Raw genomic sequence first — 26,093 nt, forward strand, 5'->3', positions numbered from 1 at the left:
TAATGTATGTACACAGTGACTGCACCAGCAGAATAGTGAGTGCAGCTCTGGAGAATAATACAGGAGGTAACGCAGGATCAGTAATGTAATAAATGTACACAGTGACTCCACCAGCAGAATAGTGAGTGCAGCTCTGGAATATAATACAGGATGTAACTGAGGATCAGTAATGTAATGTATGTACACAGTGACTGCACCAGCAGAATAGTGAGTGCAGCTCTGGAGTATAATACAGGATGTAACGCAGGATCAGTAATGTAATGTATGTACAAAGTGACTGCACCAGCAGAATAGTGAGTGCAGCTCTGGAGTATAATACAGGAGGTAACGCAGGATCAGTAATGTAATGTATGTACAAAGTGACTGCACCAGCAGAATAGTGAGTGCAGCTCTGTAGTATAATACAGGTTGTAGCTCAGGACCAGTGGCTGTGGATCGAAAATGTCAATATTTTGTTCATCGAGCCACTTAGCTCTCACTTTTACCTGTGAAATGGTCTCCATCATACTAGAAAAGCATCATCATCACCACATTGCTCCTGGGCCGTTGTTCTTGCCTTTAAAACCCTTTTGAGGCAAAGCAATGATGACTGCATGTGTATCTTTGGAGTCAAGACAATGATGTAAAGCACCATTGCCCCTTTTAAAGCAACCAGCAAACTGCATGAGAGTGATATCAGCTGCCTTGTCCTGGTTTATACTTTCTCCTGAGCTGACGAGATAATGTAGCGGCCGCTGTCAGAAGACGGAGCAGCTCCGGAATTGAGCATTTCCATCCACCTTCTATAGCAGCAGGCACCGGGAACTGCAGATTGGTGGGAGTGAAGGATGACAGACCCCGGCCGATCAGACATTGATGACTTTTCCGAAGGATAGGCCACCAATGAATAAGTACCGGACAACCCCTTTAATGAAAACTGAAGCAGAAAACTTTACGAAAATCAACGTTTGTATGGAAAAAGTGACCTGACTTTGTACTTACTCTGTACATTATGTCTATGAAATCTTGCTCAAAAGTCGAAATACAATTTATTTTTTTTATTTTTGGGTCTAAAAAGTTAATAACCAGAAATATCTTGCACTTAATGTAGGGATCTAGCTAAGCATAAAAAATAATGGATTAATTTTAAGATTTTGGCAGCTGCGGCTCCATAAATTGAACCTGATCCCTCATTAGAATCATCACCAAAGACTTCACGTCGCCTATTACATAATGTACTTACCACGGACAATGGCTTTTTATCTCTTGCATTATTTTTCTTTCTACCAATTTGTGTATAAATAGCAAATGTCGAGAGTCAAGAACTTCACATCAAAGCATCATCACCACTGCAATCATGCTCCAAGTCACCGCAGCCGTCCTCCTCCTCCTCTGCATCCAGTGCCGGGCCGGAGATGTCAAGGAGATGGCCAATTTAGATGAACATATGGTAAGAGAAAGCTACTGGGAATTTTCTATTAATAAAATAATAGAATTATAAAAATAATTTTCAAGTTACTGCATTTAGCAGCCACTACTTCTCCATTATCATAAATGTTTCTTAAAAATATTGCAGGATTCGGCTTTTCTTCTATGCACAAAGTTATCCCTTGCTTGTTACTGTATAGACCTATTAAAGTATTCGCTTGTCAACTTTTAACTAAAAATAAATACTGCCCCTATGTACAGGAATATAACTACTATAATACTGCCCCTATATACAAGAATATAACTACTATAATACTGCCCCCTATGTACAAGAATATAACTACTATAATACTGCCCCCTATGTACAAGAATATAACCACTATAATACTGCCCCCTATGTACAAGAATACAACTATTATAATACTGCCCCTATGTACAAGAATATAACTACTATAATACTGCCCCCTATGTACAAGAATATAACTATTATAATACTGCCCCTATGTACAAGAATACAACTACTATAATACTGCTCCCTATATACAAGAATACAACTATTATAATACTGCCCCCTATGTACAAGAATATAACTATTATAATACTGCCCCTATGTACAAGAATATAACTACTATAATACTGCCCCTATGTACAAGAATATAACTACTATAATACTGCCCCTATGTACAAGAATATAACTACTATAATACTGCCCCTATGTACAAGAATACAACTACTATAATACTGCCCCCTATGTACAAGAATACAACTATTATAATACTGCCCCCTATGTACAAGAATATAACTACTATAATACTGCCCCTATGTACAAGAATACAACTACTATAATACTGCCCCCTATGTACAAGAATACAACTACTATAATACTGCCCCCTATGTACAAGAATACAACTATTATAATACTGCCCCCTATGTACAAGAATATAACTACTATAATACTGCTCCTATGTATAAGAATATAACTACTATAATACTGCTCCTATGTACAAGATTATAACTACTATAATACTGCCCCCTATGTACAAGAATATAACTACTATAATACTGCCCCTATGTACAAGAATATAACTACTATAATACTGCCCCCTATGTACAAGAATACAACTATTATAATACTGCCCCCTATGTACAAGAATATAACTACTATAATACTTCCCCTATGTACAAGAATATAACTACTATAATACTGCTCCTATGTACAAGAATATAACTATTATAATACTGCCCCCTATGTACAAGAATACAACTATTATAATACTGCCCCCTATGTACAAGAATGTAACTACTATAATACTGCCCCTATGTACAAGAATATAACTACTATAATACTGCCCCTATGTACAAGAATATAACAACTATAATACTGCTCCCTATGTACAAGAATATAACTACTATAATACTGCCCCCTATGTACAAGAATGTAACTACTATAATACTGCTCTTATGTACAAGAATATAACTACTATAATACTGCTCCCTATGTACAAGAATATAACTACTATAATACTGCCTCCTATATACAAGAATATAACTACTATAATACTGCCCCCTATGTACAAGAATATAACTATTATAATACTGCCCCCTATGTACAAGAATATAACTACTATAATACTGCTCTTATGTACAAGAATATAACTACTATAATACTGCCCCTATGTACAAGAATATAACTACTATAATACTGCCCCCTATGTACAAGAATATAACTACTATAATACTGCCCCTATGTACAAGAATACAACTACTATAATACTGCCCCTATGTACAAGAATATAACAACTATAATACTGCCCCTATGTACAAGAATATAACTACTATAATGCTGCCCCTATGTACAAGAATAGAACTACTATAATACTGCCCCTATGTACAAGAATATAACTACTATAATACTGCCCCCCTATGTACAAGAATACAACTACTGTAATACTACCCCTATGTACAAGAATATAACTACTATAATACTGCCCCTATCTACAAGAATATAACTACTATAATACTGCCCCTATGTACAAGAATACAACTACTATAATACTGCCCCTATGTACAAGAATATAACAACTATAATACTGCCCCAATGTACAAGAATATAACTACTATAATACTGCCCCCTATGTACAAGAATATAACTACTATAATACTGCCCCTATGTACAAGAATACAACTACTATAATACTGCCCCTATGTACAAGAATATAACTACTATAATACTGCCCCCCTATGTACAAGAATACAACTACTATAATACTGCCCCTATGTACAAGAATATAACTACTATAATACTACCCCTATGTACAAGAATATAACTACTATAATACTGCCCCTATGTACAAGAATATAACTACTATAATACTGCCCCCTATGTACAAGAATATAACTACTATAATACTGCCCCCCTATGTACAAGAATACAACTACTATAATACTGCCCCTATGTACAAGAATATAACTACTATAATACTACCCCTATGTACAAGAATATAACTACTATAATACTGCCCCTATGTACAAGAATATAACTACTATAATACTGCTCCTATGTACAAGAATATAACTACTATAATACTGCCCCCTATGTACAAGAATATAACCAGGGCTGTGGAGTCGGTAAGCCAAACCTGCGACTCCGACTCCCACATATATTGCTTATGTTTAAGTGAAAAATTTATTGTAGTACAATGTGAACATCAGGCATTAAATAATTTTTATAATACAATAATTTAGATAGAACATTAAATATATTTATTAAAATATAACTTAAGAACTAAAAAAAACTGTAATAAATTGTAAATATGTAATACACTATGTAATATAGATTATATATATATATATATATATATATATATATATATATATATATATATATATATATACGGTATATATATATTAAAAAAAATAAAAATAACACTATGTAATAAACTATGTAAGTGGCAAAAAAACTGAAAAAAAAACCCCCAGTTTTCAACAAAAACATAGTAAATAACATTTGTGCGTTCTATGAATTTGTTGTAAGAAATAGAATTGCCTCCATCAGATCCTCCTTCGCAGATGACCTCGAATCTGCCCTAATAATGTTAAGGCTGGAGAACAACCTCTCTACAGTAACGTGGGTTGGAGCAAAGCCGTAACCACATGGGAACATCTCTAACAATTTCCGGGTATAAAGGAATTGCCTCATGCACAGTCAGTTTTGATGAACGGTTGAATTTTTCTATTTCTTCGAGAGCAAGTGAAACATTTTGCTGAAATCTGGTCACTCTGCTGCTATAGGAGACGGAGTGAAATATTTTTCCTTGCGGCAACGCTCTGCCTAATCCATGTCATCCAAATACTTGTCAAAGTTAAACTCCTCATCTGATGAGGATGAAGACATGGCAGCAGTAGCACTGTCAGGACCCAAGTCCTCTTGCGCCTGTCAGTGCTACTCATCCTAACTGCTACCTCAGTCACAGCTTCTTTTCCTTTAGTAAGCTGTTGATCATCAAGCAGTATACGATGACTTGGCTCCACATAAACAGCTGCCAGAAGAATTGTATTTTCCAATAGCTGTGTCTCTCTACGTTTCATTGAAGCAGAAATGCCATCTGCGATTAAACCTCCTCTTTGGGACAGGCAAAATAGCAAGTTCTTCCACTCCCTTATGAAAATGCCAGGAGTTAAATCCTCAGCTTGTAATTTTTTAGTCATGGTAAATGGGTGATTAAGCAATTCCTTCAATTCAGCCACCTGGGTCCACTGACCTTCATTTAGGGTTACCTGAGGGTTCGCCATATCTACAAGAAACTGTTTTAGTTCAAGAAATCGCTCAATCATTAAATAAGTGCTGCCCCTCCAAGTGGCTTGACAGACAATTGCCCCTTTCCCAGCACATCTCTCCAAGATGGAATCAATTTTAGGGGTTCTGGCAGCAATAACCAATTTCCTTACTTTTCCAATCAGATTTCCAGCATGTCCCTCTTGCAGACTATCTCTTAATGCCAGCTGCAGTGTGTGCACAACACAGCGCATGTGATGAATATGAACGTGTTTTGAAGCAGCTTCAACAAGATCATCTAATTCTAAAGTATCATTTTGCTGTTCTTCTGTTGTAATATCTGTTTGTTCCTCAGTTACATGAGCAGCGCTGTGGCTCCATCTCACACATACTGAATCCTAAATGTTCTTCTAGCTGTTGCTCATTACTCTCATTCATCAGTTTAATTGTACTTTGAAGCATTGTTTTGGGAGGATCCGTTTTGGGGTCAAAAACGGACCCTCACAAAGCATGTGCAGTCAGTTTGTGTGGCATTTTTCTAATCTGCTTTTGCTATTGAAAACATTATCTATGAGCTCAAAAACTTTTCAGGTGATGCGTTTTTTTTTAAAAAGCTGATCTGCTTTTGCAGCTGAAAAACGTATCCTCAAAAAACGCAGCAAAAATGTTGTGTGTGAATGCAGCCTTAGATCAGGAATAGAACAGACATTTATAGGACATTTCAGAACTTTCCCAAATTCCTATGAAAACATATTCAGCACATTCTGCAGTGATCTACTGTACCCAATATAATATACAAAGCTGAATGTGTGTGTGTGTGTGTGTGTGTGTGTGTGTGTGTGTGTGTGTGTGTCTGGGATTGGCATCCGCACCGTCGCAGCTACAGCCACAAAATTTTGCACACTCACACGTCTGGACCCCGAGAGCGTCATAGGCTATGTTGTGAGGCAAAATATAACCCTGCGCGTTCCAATTTACCAGTCAATTTTTGCCCCTATCTACATAATGGGATAAAAAGTGAAACGAAAAGTGTATCCGCACCGTCGCATTTAAAATCACAAAATTTTGCACAGACACCTCATGTGACCCAGGGAACGTCGTAGACTATGTTTTGCCAGGAAAATTTAACCCCGTGCTTTACAGTTACTCTCCAAAAAACATGACTCCATTAAAGTAAATGGAGCCTGGAACTACAGGTTATTAGTATGAGCTGTGATTGGTTGCTATAGGAACAAAAGACATTCATAGTATAAGAAGCCTATATGTGAGGTAATAAGATGTCGGAGGGGAGACGGATAGAGAGAGACAGACAGAGACAGAGAGACAGACAGAGAGACAGACAGAAAGACAGACAAAGAGACAGACAGGGACAGAGACAGACAGAGACAGACGGTGAAAGAGACAGACAGAGACAGACCTGGAAAGAGACAGACCTAGAAAGAGACAGACCTGGAAAGAGACTGACCTGGAAAGAGACTGACCTGGAAAGAGACTGACCTGGAAAGAGACTGACCTGGAAAGAGACAGCCCGGGAAAGAGGCTGACCTGGAAAGAGGCTGACCTGGAAAGAGACTGACCTGGAAAGAGGCTGACCTGGAAAGAGACTGACCTGGAAAGAGACAGACAGAGACAGACCTGGAAAGAGACAGACCTGGAAAGAGACAGACCTGGAAAGATACTGACCTGGAAAGAGACTGACCTGGAAAGAGACAGACAGAGACAGACCTGGAAAGAGACAGACCTGGAAAGAGACAGACCTGGAAAGAGACAGACCTGGAAAGAGGCAGACCTGGAAAGAGGCTGACCTGGAAAGAGACTGACCTGGAAAGAGACAGACAGAGACAGACCTGGAAAGAGACAGACCTGGAAAGAGACAGACCTGGAAAGATACTGACCTGGAAAGAGACTGACCTGGAAAGAGACAGACAGAGACAGACCTGGAAAGAGACAGACCTGGAAAGAGACAGACCTGGAAAGATACTGACCTGGAAAGAGACTGACCTGGAAAGAGACTGACCTGGAAAGAGACAGACAGAGACAGACCTGGAAAGAGACAGACCTGGTAAGAGACAGACCTGGAAAGAGACAGACCTGGAAAGAGACAGACAGAGACAGACCTGGAGAGAGACAGACAGAGACAAACGGTGAAAGAGACAGACAGAGACAGACCTGGAAAGAGACTGACCTGGAAAGAGACTGACCTGGAAAGAGACAGACAGAGACAGACCTGGAAAGAGACAGACCTGGTAAGAGACAGACCTGGAAAGAGACAGACCTGGAAAGAGACAGACAGAGACAGACCTGGAGAGAGACAGACAGAGACAAACGGTGAAAGAGACAGACAGAGACAGACCTGGAAAGAGACTGACCTGGAAAGAGACTGACCTGGAAAGAGACTGACCTGAAAAGAGACTGACCTGGAAAGAGACTGACCTGAAAATAGACAGACAGAGACAGACCTGGAAAGAGACAGACCTGGAGAGAGACAGACCTGGAGAGAGACAGACAGAGACAAACGGTGAAAGAGACAGACAGAGACAGACCTGGAAAGAGACTGACCTGGAGAGAGACAGACCTGGAAAGAGACAGACCTGGAAAGAGACAGACGGAGCACATTACTTGGCCAATTTAGTTAAATCTGTGTGGAATATCTGTGGTGATGAAATATATGTTGTGAAATGCTTCTATTAGCTTAGTTCTTGCCTTTTAATAATTACATTTCTATCTATTTGTTTTGTGGTTTGTGTGCAGAATACATTTTTATTAATACATTCTATTTTGTTAGCAACAGTTATTAACCTGGGCGAAGCCGGGGAGTACAGCTAGTGTATTCCGACTCCATCAAAATGAACACCGACTCCGACTCCACAGCCCTGAATATAACTACTATAAAACTGCCGTCTTTGTGTATTCAGTAACAATAATTAATGCTGCTATCCCCACAGTTTCAGGGTACATGGTATGGTGTCATCGCAGCATCAAACTGCCCTATGTTCAGTAAAATGAAGGAGGGCATGACTATGCCGATCGTCTGTTTTGCCAAGGATGGGACTAATATGAAAAACAGCGTGGCTTTCAAAGGGTAAGTGGTCATTATGAGGAAGAAGAATCATTTGATGATGATGATGATGGTGATCAGGGGTGTAACGATGGTGGTCGCTACAGTATTTCTTTTTGTATTTCCTCATTGTTAGACCTGATGGCTGCCAGCAGATGGATGCCACTATGGTGACAATCGCCAGCGGGCACTATACACACACATCAGGTTTGTCTCTTCTCCCCTGTGTTATCATTTTCGCTGTGTTTAGTTCATACTGATACACAGAAACAACCCTTCAGCTGTGTAGGAATCCTTCAATTCACTGACAGCATGCAGAGATCTTCCAAAAAGATGAGGAAATGAGGCACAAAGTATTGTAGAAAGTTGCAGAACTTAGACTCTACTGTGATTATTAAGGACTAGATTTTTAATTTAGAAGCATACTGGGACATACTGGGACATATTGGGGCATATTGGGGCATTGCATATGACAACGACTCCCATCATTTCTTCACAGTGCATGGAGACAATGAAGTCTTCATCCTGAACACGGATTACACGGCGTACGCTCTGGAATACACCAAGACCATCCATGAGGGACAACCCTGCGTAACCCTCAAGCTGTACGGTAAGGGGCACAAGCCGCTGACCCCTGGTGATTAAGGGGTTAATGTCGACACAGAGACCCCGCTCTGCCACATCGGCCTCGTTATATCCTGATACCCCCCCCCCCCCCCCCCAAAGCTGCACAGCTCAAGAGTCGAGACGCCCTCAGCCCTGGCATCTGCCCAAGAATAAAACTGCCCTATGGTGCACCCATAGAAATCAATGCTATAACAGCAGGGAGCTGCCGGACAGGACGGTGTAATGCTGCCGTGTAACTGGGGGTCATGGTTTACTTTCTTCAGCAAGAAAAATGGAGCTACCAGAAGCCGTAAGAAAGAGTTTCATGGATCAACTCCCCCACATGGGCCTCAAGGATGAGGATGCAGTGGTGTTACCAGGAAAAGGTACAGAGGAACAGTAACATGGGGATATACGGGATATACGACAGTGACATGGGAATATACGGGATATAGGACAGAAATATGGGGATATATGGGATATAGGACAGAAATATGGGGATATACGGGATATACGACAGTAATATGGGGATGTACGGGATATAGGACAGAAATATGGGAATATACGGGATATAGGACAGTAATATGGGGATATACGGGATATACGACAGTAATATGGGGATGTACGGGATATAGGACAGAAATATGGGGATATATGGGATATAGGACAGTAATATGGGGATATATGGGATATAGCATAGTAATATGGGGATATATGGGATATAGGACAGTAATATGATGATATATTGGATATGGGACAGTAATATGGGGATATGTGGGATATAGGACAGTAATATGGGGATATGTGGGATATAGGACAGTAATATGGGGATATATGGGATATAGGACAGTAATATGGGGATATGTGGGATATAGGACAGTAATATGGGGATATATGGGATATAGGACAGTAATATATGAGGATATATGGGATATAGGACAAAAATATGGGGATATATGGGATATAGGCCAGTAATATATAGGACAGTAACACGGGAATATATGGGATATAGGACAGTAATATGGGGATGTACGGGATATAGGACAGAAATATGGGAATATACGGGATATAGGACAGTAATATGGGGATATACGGGATATACGACAGTAATATGGGGATATATGGGATATAGGACAGAAATATGGGGATATACGGGATATACGACAGTAATATGGGGATGTACGGGATATAGGACAGAAATATGGGAATATACGGGATATAGGACAGTAATATGGGGATATACGGGATATACGACAGTAATATGGGGATGTACGGGATATAGGACAGAAATATGGGGATATATGGGATATAGGACAGTAATATGGGGATATATGGGATATAGCACAGTAATATGGGGATATATGGGATATAGGACAGTAATATGATGATATATTGGATATGGGACAGTAATATGGGGATATGTGGGATATAGGACAGTAATATGGGGATATGTGGGATATAGGACAGTAATATGGGGATATATGGGATATAGGACAGTAATATGGGGATATGTGGGATATAGGACAGTAATATGGGGATATATGGGATATAGGACAGTAATATATGAGGATATACGGGATATAGGACAGAAATATGGGGATATACGGGATATACGACAGTAATATGGGGATGTACGGGATATAGGACAGAAATATGGGGATATACGGGATATACGACAGTAATATGGGGATGTACGGGATATAGGACAGAAATATGGGAATATACGGGATATAGGACAGTAATATGGGGATATACGGGATATACGACAGTAATATGGGGATGTACGGGATATAGGACAGAAATATGGGGATATATGGGATATAGGACAGTAATATGGGGATATATGGGATATAGCACAGTAATATGGGGATATATGGGATATAGGACAGTAATATGATGATATATTGGATATGGGACAGTAATATGGGGATATGTGGGATATAGGACAGTAATATGGGGATATGTGGGATATAGGACAGTAATATGGGGATATATGGGATATAGGACAGTAATATGGGGATATGTGGGATATAGGACAGTAATATGGGGATATATGGGATATAGGACAGTAATATATGAGGATATATGGGATATAGGACAAAAATATGGGGATATATGGGATATAGGCCAGTAATATATAGGACAGTAACACGGGAATATATGGGATATAGGACAGTAATATGGGGATATATGGGATATAGGACAGTAATATGGGGATATATGGGATATAGCACATCAATATGAGGATATATGGGATATAGGACAGTAATATGGGGATATATGGGATATAGGACAGTAATATGGGAATATGTGGGATATAGGACAGTAATATGGGGATATGTGGGATATAGGACAGTAATATGGGGATATATGGGATATAGGGCAGTAATATGGGAATATATGGGATATAGGACAGTAATATATGAGGATATGTGGGATATAGGACAGTAATATGGGGATATATGGGATATAGGACAGTAATATGGGGATATATGGGATATAGGACAGTAATATATGAGGATATATGGGATATAGGACAAAAATATGGGGATATATGGGATATAGGACAGTAATATATAGGACAGTAACACGGGAATATATGGGATATAGGACAGTAATATGGGGATATATGGGATATAGGACAGTAATATGGGGATATATGGGATATAGCACATCAATATGAGGATATATGGGATATAGGACAGTAATATGGGGATATATGGGATATAGGACAGTAATATGGGAATATGTGGGATATAGGACAGTAATATGGGGATATGTGGGATAAAGGACAGTAATATGGGAATATATGGGATATAGGACAGTAATATGGGGATATATGGGATATAGGACAGTAATATGGGGATATATGGGATATAGGACAGTAATATGGTGATATATGTGATATAGGACAGTAATATGGGGATATATGGGATATAGGACAGTAATATGGGAATATATGGGCTATACGACAGTAATATGGGGATATATGGGATATAGGACAGTAATATGGGGATATATGGGATATAGGACAGTAATATGGGGATATGTGGGATATAGGACAGTAATATGGGGATATATGGGATATAGGACAGTAATATGGGGATATATGGGATATAGGACAGTAATATGGGGTCGCGTCCCCCTGTAGGCCCAGCCTTCTTCTCACAATGCTCTGTTTTCCTCTTTTCTCAGCTGACTGTGAGCTGAAAGGATATTAGGTGAGTACAGAATCAGCTTCTGTCCTGGGACGGATATAAACCAGAATCCTGCAATGTCAGAAGCAGAGAATAATGATGAAAGTCGGGGGATTGGGACCAGAGTAGATTGTTACTCTTTATGATAGGAGGTCCCCGCTGGACGCTATAGGCCCGGGAGAGAGGGGCCCCGGAAATATTTAATTAGGCTTTTCTCCTCCAGTGGTATTGGGATGATAGGAAAGGAAGGAGTAAGAGATCAAAGGAGTGAGTGGTAGAGAAAAAAAAAACCCTCGGTACCAGGGGCCTGGTGGTACAGAGGTATAATCGAGCAGTAACCTGTAGCCCCCTCACCTATATGTACCCCACCCAGGCGCCCTACAGGGGCTGTATCATATAGGTACATCTGAGTCCACTGCTTCTACCAATATTGACTGTGACAGGCGACTGCTCCCGAGATCAACCACCTCTGACCTTCTGCCCTGTTTATGTTTTACAGAGAGTGCAGCAAGCAAAACCCCTCACATCCCCCCGAAATTACACCCCACAATCCACAGCCGACTATATTTCCTATCTCTTTGATTCATCCTAATTAAATAAAACCAAAGAAAGCAAAGACTGGTCTCCTGTATGATGTATCTAAACCTCTCCTGTGTGATACTGTCTGCTGAGCTGTGTATCTAATCCTCTCCTGTGTGATACTGTCTTCTGAGCTGTGTATCTAATCCTCTCCTGTGTGATACTGTCTGCTGAGCTCTGTATCTAAACCTCTCCTGTGTGATACTGTCTGCTGAGCTCTGTATCTAAACCTCTCCTGTGTGATACTGTCTGCTGAGCTGTGTATCTAATCCTATCCTGTGTGATACTGTCTGTTGAGCCGGGTATCTAATCCTATCATGTGTGATACTGTCTGCTGAGCCGTGTATCTAATCCTATCCTGTGTGATACTGTCTGCTGAGCTGTGTATCTAATCCTCTCCTGTGTGATACTGTCTGCTGAGCTGTGTATCTAATCCTATCCTCTGTGATACTGTCTGTTGAGCCGGGTATCTAATCCTATCCTGTGTGATAGTCTGCTGAGCTGTGTATCTAATCCTATCCTGTGTGATACTGTCTGCTGAGCTGTGTATCTAATCCTCTCCTGTGTGATACTGTCTGCTGAGCAGTGTATCTAATCCTATCCTGTGTGATACTGTCTGCTGAGCTGTGTATCTAATCCTATCCTGTGTGATACTGTCTGCTGAGCCGTGTATCTAATCCTCTCCTGTGTGATACTGTCTGCTGAGCTGTGTATCTAATCCTCTCCTGTGTGATACTGTCTGCTGAGCTGTGTATCTAATCCTCTCCTGTGTGATACTGTCTGCTGATCCGGGTATCTAATCCTACTATTTCTTGTATCTAGCTGTCACAGCGCTATTATATTGAAGTCTAGTGAAAAACACTGAGAACGTCTGATTTTTGATCTTTGGGATAAACGTTTGTTTCCTGGTTAATGATTTTGAGCAAATAAAAAGTAAATGTTCAAAGGTGAAAGTGACAGAAAGAAAAGTCACCATCAACCGGACACTAATACACGAGCCTGACCACCGAGGACTCGCCGAGAAACCGGGCGATGAAGAACGTGGGGAAGATTGTCAGCGTCATTATCCTGTACCCCCAGTGTCATTATCCCGTACCCCGAGTGTCAGCGTCATTATCCTGTACCCCCAGTGTCATTATCCCGTACCCCGAGTGTCAGTGTCATTGTCCTGTACCCCCAGTGTCATTATCCTGTACCCCCAGTGTCAGTGTCATTATCCTGTACCCCCAGTGTCATTATCCTGTACCCCAGTGTCAGTGTCATTATCCCGTACCCCGAGTGTCAGTGTCATTGTCCTGTACCCCCAGTGTCATTATCCTGTACCCCCAGTGTCATTATCCTGTACCCCCAGTGTCATTATCCTGTACCCCCAGTGTCAGTGTCATTATCCTGTACCCCCAGTGTCATTATCCTGTACCCCCAGTGTCAGTGTCATTATCCTGTACCCCCAGTGTCATTATCCTGTACCCCCAGTGTCATTATCCTGTACCCCCAGTGTCAGTGTCATTATCTTGTACCCCCAGTGTCATTGTCCTGTACCCCCAGTGTCAGTGTCATTATCCTGTACCCCCAGTGTCAGTGTCATTATCCTGTACCCCCAGTGTCAGTGTTATTATCCTTTACCCCCAGTGTCAGTGTCATTATCCTGTACCCCCAGTGTCATTATCCTGTACCCCCAGTGTCAGTGTCATTATCTTGTACCCCCAGTGTCATTATCCTGTACCCCCAGTGTCAGTGTCATTATCCTGTACCCCCAGTGTCATTATCCTGTACCCCCAGTGTCATTATCCTGTACCCCCAGTGTCAGTGTCATTATCTTGTACCCCCAGTGTCATTATCCTGTACCCCCAGTGTCAGTGTCATTATCCTGTACCCCCAGTGTCATTATCCTGTACCCCCAGTGTCAGTGTCATTATCCTGTACCCCCAGTGTCATTATCCTGTACCCCCAGTGTCATTATCCTGTACCCCCAGTGTCAGTGTCATTATCCTGTACCCCCAGTGTCAGTGTTATTATCCTTTACCCCCAGTGTCAGTGTCATTATCCTGTACCCCCAGTGTCATTATCCTGTACCCCCAGTGTCAGTGTCATTATCCTGTACCCCCAGTGTCATTATCCTGTACCCCCAGTGTCATTATCCTGTACCCCCAGTGTCAGTGTCATTATCCTGTACCCCCCAGTGCCAGTGTCATTATCCTGTATCCCCAGTGTCATTATCCTGTACCCCCAGTGTCATTATCCTGTACCCCCAGTGTCAGTGTCATTATCCTGTACCCCCAGTGTCATTATCCCGTACCCCGAGTGTCAGTGTCATTTTCCTGTACCCCTAGTGTCATTATCCTGTACCCCCAGTGTCAGTGTCATTATCCTGTACCCCCAGTGTCATTATCCTGTACCCCCAGTGTCAGTGTCATTATCCTGTATCCCCAGTGTCAGTGTCATTATCCTGTACCCCCAGTGTCATTATCCTGTACCCCCAGTGTCAGTGTCATTATCCTGTACCCCAGTGTCATTATCCTGTACCCCCAGTGTCATTATCCTGTACCCCCAGTGTCATTATCCTGTACCCCCAGTGTCATTATCCTGTACCCCCAGTGTCATTATCCTGTACCCCCAGTGTCAGTGTCATTATACTGTACCCCCAGTGTCAGTGTCATTATACTGTACCCCCAGTGTCAGTGTCATTATACTGTACCCCCAGTGTCAGTGTCATTATCCTGTACCCCCAGTGTCAGTGTCATTATCCTGTACCCCGAGTGTCAGTGTCATTATCCTGTACCCCCAGTGTCAGTGTCATTATCCTGTACCCCGAGTGTCAGTGTCATTATACTGTACCATCAGGGTCAGTTTGGCACTGTCCTTGTCCGCTTTCTTGATTCTGACCTATATTCTGCAGATACATTTAGGTTCATGGGTCTCCTAAACTCGCTGCCTTTCATAGGTGACACATTTTATTGATTTGCTGCCTCCGCTGTGGCCCCCGCAGGGTGGGAGGCATCGCTGTGTCATCCCCTTTATTTGAAGTTCAGATCAATAGACCTTTTTGCCATTGGTCAGATTTTGTGATGAAACCCTGAGTCCATCTCTCAGGCTATTTCCTCCCATTACACAGTTCGGAGCTGACAGTGGCGGCAGTGATCGCACCGTGGACATGAAGCTTTGCCTGTGTCTCTTGCCGGCCATCCTGGCCTTAGTGACCGGGAGCCCTGTACAGACCGAAGACTTCATCCCAACACAGGAGAACTTCGATGTGAATGGGGTAGGAATCGATAAAACCTGATACACCGCTGGGTGAAGTTGGCAAAAATGTGCCTATATTTCTTTTTACACCCAACGCCCCTCTCTTTGCTCCTCTTAGATCTTTGGTAAGTGGTACGACATTGCCATCGGCTCCACGTGCAAATGGCTCAAGAAGTACAAGGGCAAATATGACATGGGGACAATGGAGTTGAGTGAAGGCGAGACGGACGAGGAGATCCAGACTCTCAGCACCAGGATGAGGTACGTTACTATATGGTGACTATAAGGTGCCAAAAGAGACCCCGAACATTTGGCATTAGGGGCGAATAGTGGAGGACGGTGTGGGGGGCTGCCTGGTATGGCTTTTGCATTAGTGCCACTGAATTTGCTGTCAGTGCTTAGTCCTTTACTGCCCTCTAGTGGCCAATTTAGAATATAGCAACTTTAGAGCACATAATTAATATTATTTATATTTATTATTAAATTATCAGACGTGGAACCTGCACACAAGTTTCCGGCACCTATCAGAAGACAGACGTCGCAGGGAAATTTAAGTACTTCAGTGACAGTAGGTCTTTACCTATAGATTTCCTTGTGGCCCGCAGAGACTTCTCGCTATAACAGCCCTTATGTCCTCCCTGCAGAATACGGCGCCGAAGTCGTGAATTACATAGTTTTTACCAACTACAACGAGTATGCGACTATGCTGATGAGGAAAACCAAGAGAGGCGAGACCACCACGACGGTCAAACTGTACGGTGAGTGCACAGCATTGGTCTCAGGTGCCCCAATCCTATAAAGGAGACCTCCGAGCAAAGCTGATACATGGGGTAAGGGATGGGGTCTGAGTCTGGGACCCTCTCTTGGGTCTTCTCTGAATCCCTGACTCATGCCCGTCCCTTCTGCATCAGAGGAGCACAGCAGCTCCACTGGCAGAGGGAAACCCCCGCCCCCCCCCCCAATTATTGTGACCGGTGGGACCCTCAGTGATCAGCCACTTATCCCCTATACACAGGGATCCCCTAAATGTTTGGAAGTAATCGTCCCTTTTGTCTCCGAGGACAGGGCGGACCCCGGAGCTGAGGGAGAGCCTCATCGATGACTTCAAGCAGTTTGCTTTGGAGCAAGGAGTTGCAGAGGATTCCATATTCATCCTTCAGAATAAAGGTAATTGTCGCACTGACCCGTAAGTAGGGGCTGCGGGCACTATTACATGGAAAGCGTGGAAGAGTACTAGTGAAAGCGAGTTGGAAAAGTTACACAAAGTTTCACTCTGGGTTTAGTCTTTACTCCTGTGGGATTTCCCTCTCAGTAATACAGGCTGGATATGAGCTCTGTGTTCAGGTACCAGCACAGCTTCATTCCTGGATGGATTCCTCCCTTGTTCTGGCAGACACAGGTTTCTGTGCTTTTCCTCCTCTCCCCCTCTGCTATAGCTGCTCTCCTTTTTTCTAAGCCTGCACACTTCACACCCTCACTATTTACCCTCTCATACAGCACAGCTTCATTCCTAGTCTTATTTCTTCCTTGTTCTGGCAGACATGGCTTTCTGTGCTTTTCCTCCTCTCCTCTGCTGTGGTTGCTCTCCTATCTTCTGAGCCCGTACACTTCACACCCTCACTATCTAACCTCTGATACAGCACAGCTTCATTCCTGGATGGATTCCTCCCTTCAATCTGGCAGACAGGTTTCTGTGCTTTCCCTGCTCCCTCCTCAGCAGTAGCTGCTCTCCTCTTTTATGAGCCCGTACACTTCACAACCTATTTAACCTCTGATACAGCACAGCTTCATTCCTGGACTGATTTCTCCCTTGTTCTGGCAGACACGGTTCTGTGCTTTCCCTTCTCTTCCCCTCTGCTGTAGCTGCTCTCCTCTATTCTGAGCTTGTACACTTAACACCCTCACTATCTAACCTCTGATACAGGACAGCTTCATTCCTGGACTGATTTCTTACCTTGTTCTGGCAGACATGGGTTTCTGTGCTTTTCCTCCTCTGCGGTATTTTCTCTCCTCTTTTCTGAGCTCATACACTTTCCACCCTCACAATTTACCCTCTAATACAGCACAGCTTCATTCCTGGACAGATTTGTCCCTTTTTCTGGCAGTCATAGGTTTCTGTGCTTTCCCTCCTCTTCCCCTCTGCTGTAGCTGCTCTCCTCTTTTCTAAGCCTGTCCACTTCCCACCCTCATTTACCCTCTGATATAGCACAGCTTAATTCCTGGACGGATTTGTCCTTTTTTTCTGCCAGACACAGGTTTCTGTGCTTTCCCTCTTCTTCCCCTCTGCGATAGCTGCTCTCCTCTTTTCTGAGCCTGTACACTTCACACCCTCACTATTTACCCTCTGGTACAGCACAGCTTCATTCCTGGAAGGATTCCTCCCTTACTCTGTCAGACACTGCGTTTCTGTACTTTCTCTGCTCTTCCCCTCTGCTGTAACTGCTCTCCTCTTTTCTGAGCCTGTACACTTCCCACCCTCACTATCTACTCTCTGATACAGCACAGCTTCATTCCTGGAATGATTTCTCCCTTGTTCTGGCAGACACGGGTTTCTGTGCTTTTCCTCCTCTCCTCTGCGGTATTTGCTCTTCTCTTTTCTGAGCCCGTACACTTCACACCCTCACTATCTACCCTCTGATACAGCACAGCTTCATTCCTGGATGGATTCCTCCCTTCTTTTGGCAGACAGGTCTCTGTGCTTTCCCTGCTCCCTCCTCAGCAGTAGCTGCTCTCCTCTTTTATGAGCCCGTACACTTCCCAACCTATTTAACCTCTGATACAGCACAGCTTCATTCCTGGACTGATCGGGCCCTTGTTCTGGCAGACACGGGTTTCTGTGCTTTACCTGCTCTCCTCCTTTCTGAGCCCATAGACTTCACACACTCTCTATCTACCCTCTGATACAGAACAGCTTCATTCCTGGATGGATTCCTCCCTTCTATCTGGCAAACAGGTTTCTGTGCTTTCCCTGCTCCCCTCTCTGCTATAGCTGCTCTTCTCTTTTCTGAGCCTGTACACTTCCCACCCTCACAATTTACCCTCTAATACAGCACAGCTTCATTCCTGGACAGATTTGTCCCTTTTTCTGACAGACACGGGTTTCTGTGCTTTCCCTCCTCTTCCCCTCTGCGGTAGCTGCTCTCCTCTTTTCTGAGCTTGTATACTTCACATCCTCTCTATCTACCCTCTGAACGTTTCCGTCGTCTGTTCTCCCTGAAGGTCGGGATTCTCTCCCTTCACTCTCTGATTCGCCCTCCCTGAAGAGAGAGGAGAGCGGATAAGGTCAGGGCCAGATCTATGTCGGAAGCAGCAGGACAGCCGGCTATGCGAAGGAGACACACAGCCTCTACAGTAACAAAATAGGACATTTTTAATGACTACTATTTGCAAAGTTGCCTAATTTTGCATTTTGGAAGTAAAAGAACCACAAGAAAACAATGCAAAAGAGTCTATAATCTGTAAAAGTAATGACATTTAAAAAGCCACTGTCTATAAAGTATAAAGTATAGAAACATGAATTAGTCTGTGGGAATTCAGACTTTGTGACGACCCATCCTGACTGATAACAGGGAGCGATAGCATTATTCTGTTCTGTAGTCAAACCTCTACCCAGCTGTAAATGGTTGATAACAGAAAGCAATAGACTCCTGTTATTATTTGAGCCAATGAGAAGGGGAGGATTCAGCTCAGGATTACCGACTTTACTCAGAGCCCCCCATTAATTCCCAATATTAGCAGCCAGTAAGGGGGGGATTGTGTCCCGGAATGGTGATGCATACCAGCGTGAACCAGCAGGGGGCGCCCTCTGCCCTATATAATAATGCATAGCCTTGTTACCAGATACCAGTTGATATTAACCAATGGCAGAAACATTTTTTTCCAAAACCGCTAATAAATAGGGACAATAAAGGGAAGAATTATTAAATGCTTATTTTTTTTTTCTCCCCGCACAGGTGAATGTACCCCGGGGGACATCGAGGTGACGCGCAGGGTAAGAGCTTATATAGGAAAACAAAGATTTATGGATTTTCAGCATTTCTGCTTGCTGTCACTGAATGAAAACATTACAGAAAACCCGTCCTGTGCATGCCCTGCATATACGGCTTCAGGGTAGAGCTACACAGCAGAGTGCCCGGGACATAACAAGCAATGATTCAATTCACTGTCAGCAAGCAGAGATCTTGTCTGTAGTTTCCCCCCCCAACTCCCCAATTTTATCAATAAGATCTCTATTTAGCGTCATGCATCTTTGGCGCCGCTGATCTCTGATAGATGTTCCAGTTACAAGGCTTGGCCACGTGCCCGTCGCGGCCCACCCCTCCAACACGAGGGCCCCCTATAAGCTGATCGCAGGTTACAATGGCCGACACGTGGGAACCATGTTACGGTTATCAGTGACCGGGATTTTACTTTTCAGAGATCTCAGAGGGCAGTGGCTGCGGAGGAGGAGGCGTTTGAGGGGTCCGGAGATAACACCCCACTGAGGAATAACAGGGCAGGTGAGTGTGACCCCACCATCGCAGAGACATTAAACAGCCGTCACTTCATGTAATAGACAATACTGTATCAATTACTTACACTTTTTAAAACCCCTGCTTGCTGTCAGTGAATGAAGGAATGTTTATTAACACCCAGATGACATCTGGTCACATACATTGCTCCACTGTAGACCAGGGCAGTGCGAGCTTCTTTGTCTGGCACTTGAATGCTGGCATACTCGGCGCATCTTGCGATTACAACGCCCCCATAAAGAAAGAGGGGCCCAGGATGCCGGATGAGGAAGCTCCACTGCCCTGATCCGGCTGCCACAAAAGGCTAAAGCGGACAACCAGGGGCCAAATAACGAAAAGAGGTGCCAGGGCTGCCATATCAAGAAGCTCACACTTCCCTGGAGACTCCTGAAAATCTACAATGGGTACAGAAAGTATTCACACCCCTATAAATTTTTCCCTGTTTCATTGCAGCCATTTGGTATTTTTTCTCTCATTAATGTACACTCTGCCACCCATCCCCCATCTTGACAGAAAAAAAAATAGAAATGGAGACATTTTTGCAGAAGTATTCAGCCCCTTTGCTCAGTATTTAGTAGAGGCACCTTCCCTTTTGAGCTAGTACAGCCATGAGTCTTCTTGGGATCCTGGATTTGGGGATCCTCGGCAATTCTTCCTTGCAGATCCGTCAGGTTGGTGGTGAACGTTGGTGGACGCCATTTTCAGGTCTCTCCACAGATGCTCAATTGGGTTTAGGTCAGGGCTCTGGCTGGGCCGGTCAAGAATGGTCACAGAGTTGTTCTGAAGCCGCTCCTTTGTTATTTTAGTGTGTGCTTAGGGTTATTGTCGTGTTGGAAGGTGAACCTTCGGCCAAGTCTGAGGTCCAGAGCATCTGTAAGAGGTTTTCTTCCAGGATATCCCTGTACTTGGCCGCATTCAGCTTTCCTTGAATGTAACCAGTCATCCTGTCCCTGTCCCCATAGCTGATGCTGCCACCACCATGCTTCACTGTGGGGATTGTATTGGGTAGGTGATGAGCAGTACCTAGTTTTCTCCACACATACCGCTTAGAATTATCACCAAAAAGTTAAATCTTTGTGTCATCAGACCAGAGAATCTTATTTCTCATAGTCTGGGAGTCCTTCATGTGTTTTTTACAAATTCTATGCGGGCTTTCATTTTTTTGTAACCTTGGCCAGATCTATGTCTTGCAACAATTGTGTCTCTGAGCTCCTTCGGCAGTTCCTTTGACCTCATGATTCATCTGACATGCAGTGTGAGATGTGAGGTCTTATATAGACAGGTGTGCTCCTTTCCAAATCAAGTCTTATCAGTTTAATTACACACAGCTGGACTGCAATGAAGGAGGAGAACCATCTAAAGGAGGATTGCAAGGAAATGGACAGCATGGGACTTACATATGAGTGTCTGAGCAAAGGGGCTGAATACTTATGACCATGGGATATTTCACTTTTTCTTGTTTAAAAAAATGTGCAAAAATTTCCTACATTTGTTTTTTTCTGTCAAGATGGGGGATGGGGGGGGTAGAGTGCACATTAATGAGAAAAAAATACCAAATGGCTGCAATGAAACAAAGAGTGAAGAATGTAAAAAGGTCTGAATACTTTCCGTACCCGCTGTATTCCTCCTGCAGCTGATGTTTTGTTATAATGTATCTCTTTGCCCTTCTCTTAATACATTGTACCAAGCTGCAGTCTTCAGCCTCTAATTTCACTAGTTTTTTTTCATTCAATGAATGCAAAGTATAAGAATAATTAGTGATATTTATTCACAGCTTGTCTTATGGGGGGCTGCACAGATGGTGACTGATGTATCTGTTCTCCCCCCCCCCACCCCCGCAGGCTCTTGCCATTTGGCCCCAGCCGCAGGTCCATGTCTGGGGTCCTTAAAGCGATATTTCTACAACTCTTCCTCCATGGCCTGTGAGATTTTCCATTATGGCGGCTGCCTTGGAAACCTCAACAACTTTGATAAGGAGCGGGATTGTCTCCAGACTTGCAGAACAGAAGGTGAGTATAGTATTGGGGGCTATCTTGCTTGGGGAAGGGGGGGGGCATGAAACAGAGAGCTCTGTCCAAAGCGGACCTGGTGGCTGTCCATGGAAAACCTATAAGGTCTTGTTGCCCCTTGCACTAATAGCAATTATTATTATTATTATTTATTATAGCGCCATTTATTCCATGGCGGCTTACCTGTGAAAAGGGGTATATATAATAGGGACAAGTACAATAATCATAAACAATACAAGGCACAGACTGGTACAGGAGGATAGAGGACCCTGCACAGTCTACAAGGGATAGGTGAGGATACAGTAAGTTAGGGTGGAGATGGTCATGTGACGCTATGGTGAACTGAGGGTTACGGCAGGTTGTAGGCTTATCGGAAGAGGTGGGTCTTCAGGTTTCTTCTGAAGCTTTCCACGGTAGGTGAGAGTCTGATATGCTGAGGTAGAGCATTCCAGAGTATGGGGGAGGCACGGGAGAAATCTTGTACGCGATTGTGGGAAGAGGAGATGAGAGGGGAGTAGAGAAGGAGATCTTGTGAGGATCTGAGGTTGCGTGCAGGTAGGTCACAGATGTAGGGAGGAGACAGGTTGTGGATGGCTTTGTAAGCCATGGTTAGGGTTTTGAACTGGAGTCGTTGGGCAATGGGAAGCCAGTGAAGGGATTGGCAGAGAGGAGAGGTCGGGGACAGGTGGATTAATCAGGCCGCAAAGTTTAGAATAAATTGTAGGGGTGCGAGACTGTTAGAAGGGAGGCCAGAGAGCAGGGGGTTGCAATAGTCCAGACGGGAGGTAATAAGGGCATGCACTAGTGTTTTTCCAGCTTGTTGGGAAAGGAATGTACAAATCTGGGACATATTTTTGAGTTGTAGTCTGCATGAGGTGAAGAGGGCTGAGATGTGTGGCTTGAAGAAGAGATCAGAGTCTAGAGTTACTCCCACTCACTGGAGGTTCAATTTGAATAATTCCCAGGCAGCGACCACATAGGGAATGAGAAGAGCCACCATTGACTTTGATGGATAGGTCAGTTGGGGGGGGGGTTTGAGTGAGGAGGAGAAAAGATAATGAATTCTGTTTTGTCCATGTTCGGTTTTAGAAATCAATTAGAGATATACCATGAAATAGCAGACAGACATTGTGGGATTCTGGTTAGTAGAGAGGTGATGTCAGGTCCAGAGAGGTAGATCTGCGTATCATCAGCATAGAGGTGATACTGAAAGCCGTGGGACTCTATGAGCTGTCCCAGGCCGAAGGTGTAAATGGAGAACAGCAGGGGTCCAGGAACTGAGACACCGACAGATAGGGGGCGAGATAAGGAAATGGTGCGGTGTGGGAGACGCTGAAATGAGGTGTGAGGAGATCCAAGATAGCGCCAAGTGTGTGATGCCCAGAGATGAGAGAATCTGTAGTAGGAGGGAATGGTCCACTGTGTGAAAGGCTGATCCAGGAGTAGGAGGACAGAGTAATGAAGAAAGCAGAGGACAGGTCCAGGAGGAGGAGGACAGAGTAATGTAGAAAGCAGAGGACAGGTCCAGGAGGAGGAGGACAGAGTAATGTAGAAAGCAGAGGACGGGTCTAGGAGGAGGAGGACAGAGTAATGAAGAAAGCAGAGGACAGGTCTAGGAGGAGGAGGACAGAGTAATGTAGAAAGCAGAGGACAGGTCTAGGAGGAGGAGCACAGAGTAATGTAGAAAGCAGAGGACGGGTCTAGGAGGAGGAGGACAGAGTAATGTAGATAGCAGAGGACAGGTCCAGGAGGAGGAGGACAGAGTAATGTAGAAAGCAGAGGACAGGTCCAGGAGGAGGCGCACAGAGTAATGTAGAAAGCAGAGGACAGGTCCAGGAGGAGGAGGACAGAGTAATGTAGAAAGCAGAGGACAGGTCCAGGAGGAGGAGGACAGAGTAATGTAGAAGGCAGAGGACGAGTCCAGGAGGAGGAGCACAGAGTAATGTAGAAGGCAGAGGACAGGTCTAGGAGGAGGAGCACAGAGTAATGTAGAAGGCAGAGGACAGGTCCAGGAGGAGGAGCACAGAGTAATGTAGAAGGCAGAGGACAGGTCTAGGAGGAGGAGCACAGAGTAATGTAGAAGGCAGAGGACAGGTCTAGGAGGAGGAGGACAGAGTAATGTAGAAGGCAGAGGACAGGTCTAGGAGGAGGAGGACAGAGTAATGTAGAAAGCAGAGGACAGGTCCAGGAGGAGGAGCACAGAGTAATGTAGAAGGCAGAGGACAGGTCTAGGAGGAGGAGGACAGAGTAATGTAGAAAGCAGAGGACAGGTCTAGGAGGAGGAGGACAGAGTAATGTAGAAAGCAGAGGACAGGTCTAGGAGGAGGAGGACAGAGTAATGTAGAAAGCAGAGGACAGGTCTAGGAGGAGGAGGACAGAGTAATGTAGAAAGCAGAGGACAGGTCTAGGAGGAGGAGGACAGAGTAATGTAGAAAGCAGAGGACGGGTCCAGGAGGAGGTGGACAGAGTAATGTAGAAGGCAGAGGACAGGTCTAGGAGGAGGAGGACAGAGTAATGTAGAAAGCAGAGGACGGGTCCAGGAGGAGGTGGACAGAGTAATGTAGAAGGCAGAGGACAGGTCTAGGAGGAGGAGGACAGAGTAATGTAGAAAGCAGAGGACGAGTTCAGGAGGAGGAGGACAGAGTAATATAGAAAGCAGAGGACAGGTCTAGGAGGAGGAGGACAGAGTAATGTAGAAAGCAGAGGACGGGTCCAGGAGGAGGAAGACAGAGTAATGTAGAAAGCAGAGGACAGGTCCAGGAGGAGGAGGACAGAGTAATGTAGATAGCAGAGGACAGGTCCAGGAGGAGGAGCACAGAGTAATGTAGAAGCAGAGGACAGGTCCAGGAGGAGGAGGACAGAGTAATGTAGAAAGCAGAGGACGGGTCCAGGAGGAGGACAGAGTAGTGTTGCTTGGTTTTGGCAGTTAGTAGGTCATTGGTGACTTTAGTTAGGGCAATGCACTCCTTCTCTTGCAACCACTGCGCCTACACCATTTCCAACCCCACAAAATTCACCCACCATAGGTCATATCCCCCATGACATCCCCTGGCCTCCTCTCTTCCAGCTGCCTGCCGCTTACCCATTGTCAAAGGCCCTTGCCGAGGTTCTCAGCCCCGCTGGGCATTCGATGCCACTGAAGGAAAGTGTGCGACCTTCCAATATGGCGGCTGTCAAGGAAACGGTAATCACTTCTACACGGAGAAGGAGTGCAAGGAGTACTGCGGGGTACCGACTAAGGGTAAGCATTGAGCGAGTCTGTCGATTGCTGACATTAACCCATGAGATGCCGGGGATGAGCTCAAAATCTATCATCCTTTATATTTCTAAGATTCAGATGAAGAAGATTTCTAGACACCGGCAATTGAGGGTTCGCTCTGCTGTGGCGCGGGTCGATGTAACCGGGGTAATCGAAGCAGCGAGATCCGCACATCCTCTGGTATAGGTTTAATATAATCGTCCATCAATCCTGAATGTTACAGATAAAACATTTTTTGATGAAGGGGACAAAGAAAGTGAGAAATGTGCTGGGAACTTTATTAAACTCCATGGTGAATCATTCGGTCTGTGTCTGATTGACGGTGCTGTAATACTAAACGATGGCCACCAGATGGCAGCAAAGTACAGATGATCACAGTGGTTTAAAAATATTCTAGAAAACTTTCTCAAAACTTTTTTTTTTCTTTCTAGCCTATATTTAATGTATAATCA

At 43.9% G+C, this 26,093-nt stretch overlaps 2 protein-coding genes across 4 annotated transcripts; both read left to right on the forward strand.

Moving 5' to 3' along the window:
- Positions 1-1,325: 1,325 nt before the first annotated feature.
- LOC142250734 (olfactory protein-like) lies at positions 1,326-12,645 on the forward strand. The gene is made up of 7 exons (XM_075322943.1): positions 1,326-1,429; positions 8,128-8,264; positions 8,377-8,447; positions 8,740-8,850; positions 9,131-9,232; positions 12,042-12,067; positions 12,543-12,645. The coding sequence occupies exons 1-6, from the start codon at positions 1,337-1,339 to the stop codon at positions 12,065-12,067; spliced, it is 540 nt and encodes a 179-aa protein (XP_075179058.1). The 5' UTR covers positions 1,326-1,336; the 3' UTR covers positions 12,543-12,645.
- Positions 12,646-13,589: 944 nt separating this feature from the next.
- Positions 13,590-25,931, forward strand: AMBP (alpha-1-microglobulin/bikunin precursor). 3 transcript variants are annotated; one of them, XM_075322941.1, is made up of 11 exons: positions 13,590-13,663; positions 15,735-15,881; positions 15,981-16,123; positions 16,354-16,430; positions 16,507-16,620; positions 16,928-17,029; positions 19,816-19,853; positions 20,280-20,361; positions 22,215-22,382; positions 25,450-25,623; positions 25,714-25,931. In XM_075322941.1, the coding sequence occupies exons 1-11, from the start codon at positions 13,655-13,657 to the stop codon at positions 25,734-25,736; spliced, it is 1,077 nt and encodes a 358-aa protein (XP_075179056.1). In that variant the 5' UTR covers positions 13,590-13,654; the 3' UTR covers positions 25,737-25,931. The 3 variants fall into 3 exon arrangements, with proteins under 3 accessions (XP_075179056.1, XP_075179055.1, XP_075179057.1); XM_075322940.1 differs by having other exon boundaries at positions 13,615-13,675; XM_075322942.1 differs by having other exon boundaries at positions 13,622-13,692.
- Positions 25,932-26,093: the final 162 nt, after the last annotated feature.

The sequence above is a fragment of the Anomaloglossus baeobatrachus genome, chromosome 9 (genome assembly GCF_048569485.1).
Source record: "Anomaloglossus baeobatrachus isolate aAnoBae1 chromosome 9, aAnoBae1.hap1, whole genome shotgun sequence".
NCBI lineage: Eukaryota > Metazoa > Chordata > Amphibia > Anura > Aromobatidae > Anomaloglossus > Anomaloglossus baeobatrachus.

Coding starts and splice junctions, on each gene's coding strand:
- LOC142250734 (XM_075322943.1), top strand. CDS start 1,337: ATGCTCCAAGTCACCGCAGCCGTCCTCCTCCTCCTCTGCATCCAGTGC. Junction 1,430..8,127: donor CCAATTTAGATGAACATATG/GTAAGAGAAAGC, acceptor CTATCCCCACAG/TTTCAGGGTACATGGTATGG. Junction 8,265..8,376: donor AACAGCGTGGCTTTCAAAGG/GTAAGTGGTCAT, acceptor CCTCATTGTTAG/ACCTGATGGCTGCCAGCAGA.
- AMBP (XM_075322940.1), top strand. CDS start 13,655: ATGAAGAACGTGGGGAAGATT. Junction 13,676..15,734: donor TGAAGAACGTGGGGAAGATT/GTCAGCGTCATT, acceptor CCCATTACACAG/TTCGGAGCTGACAGTGGCGG. Junction 19,854..20,279: donor ACATCGAGGTGACGCGCAGG/GTAAGAGCTTAT, acceptor TTTACTTTTCAG/AGATCTCAGAGGGCAGTGGC.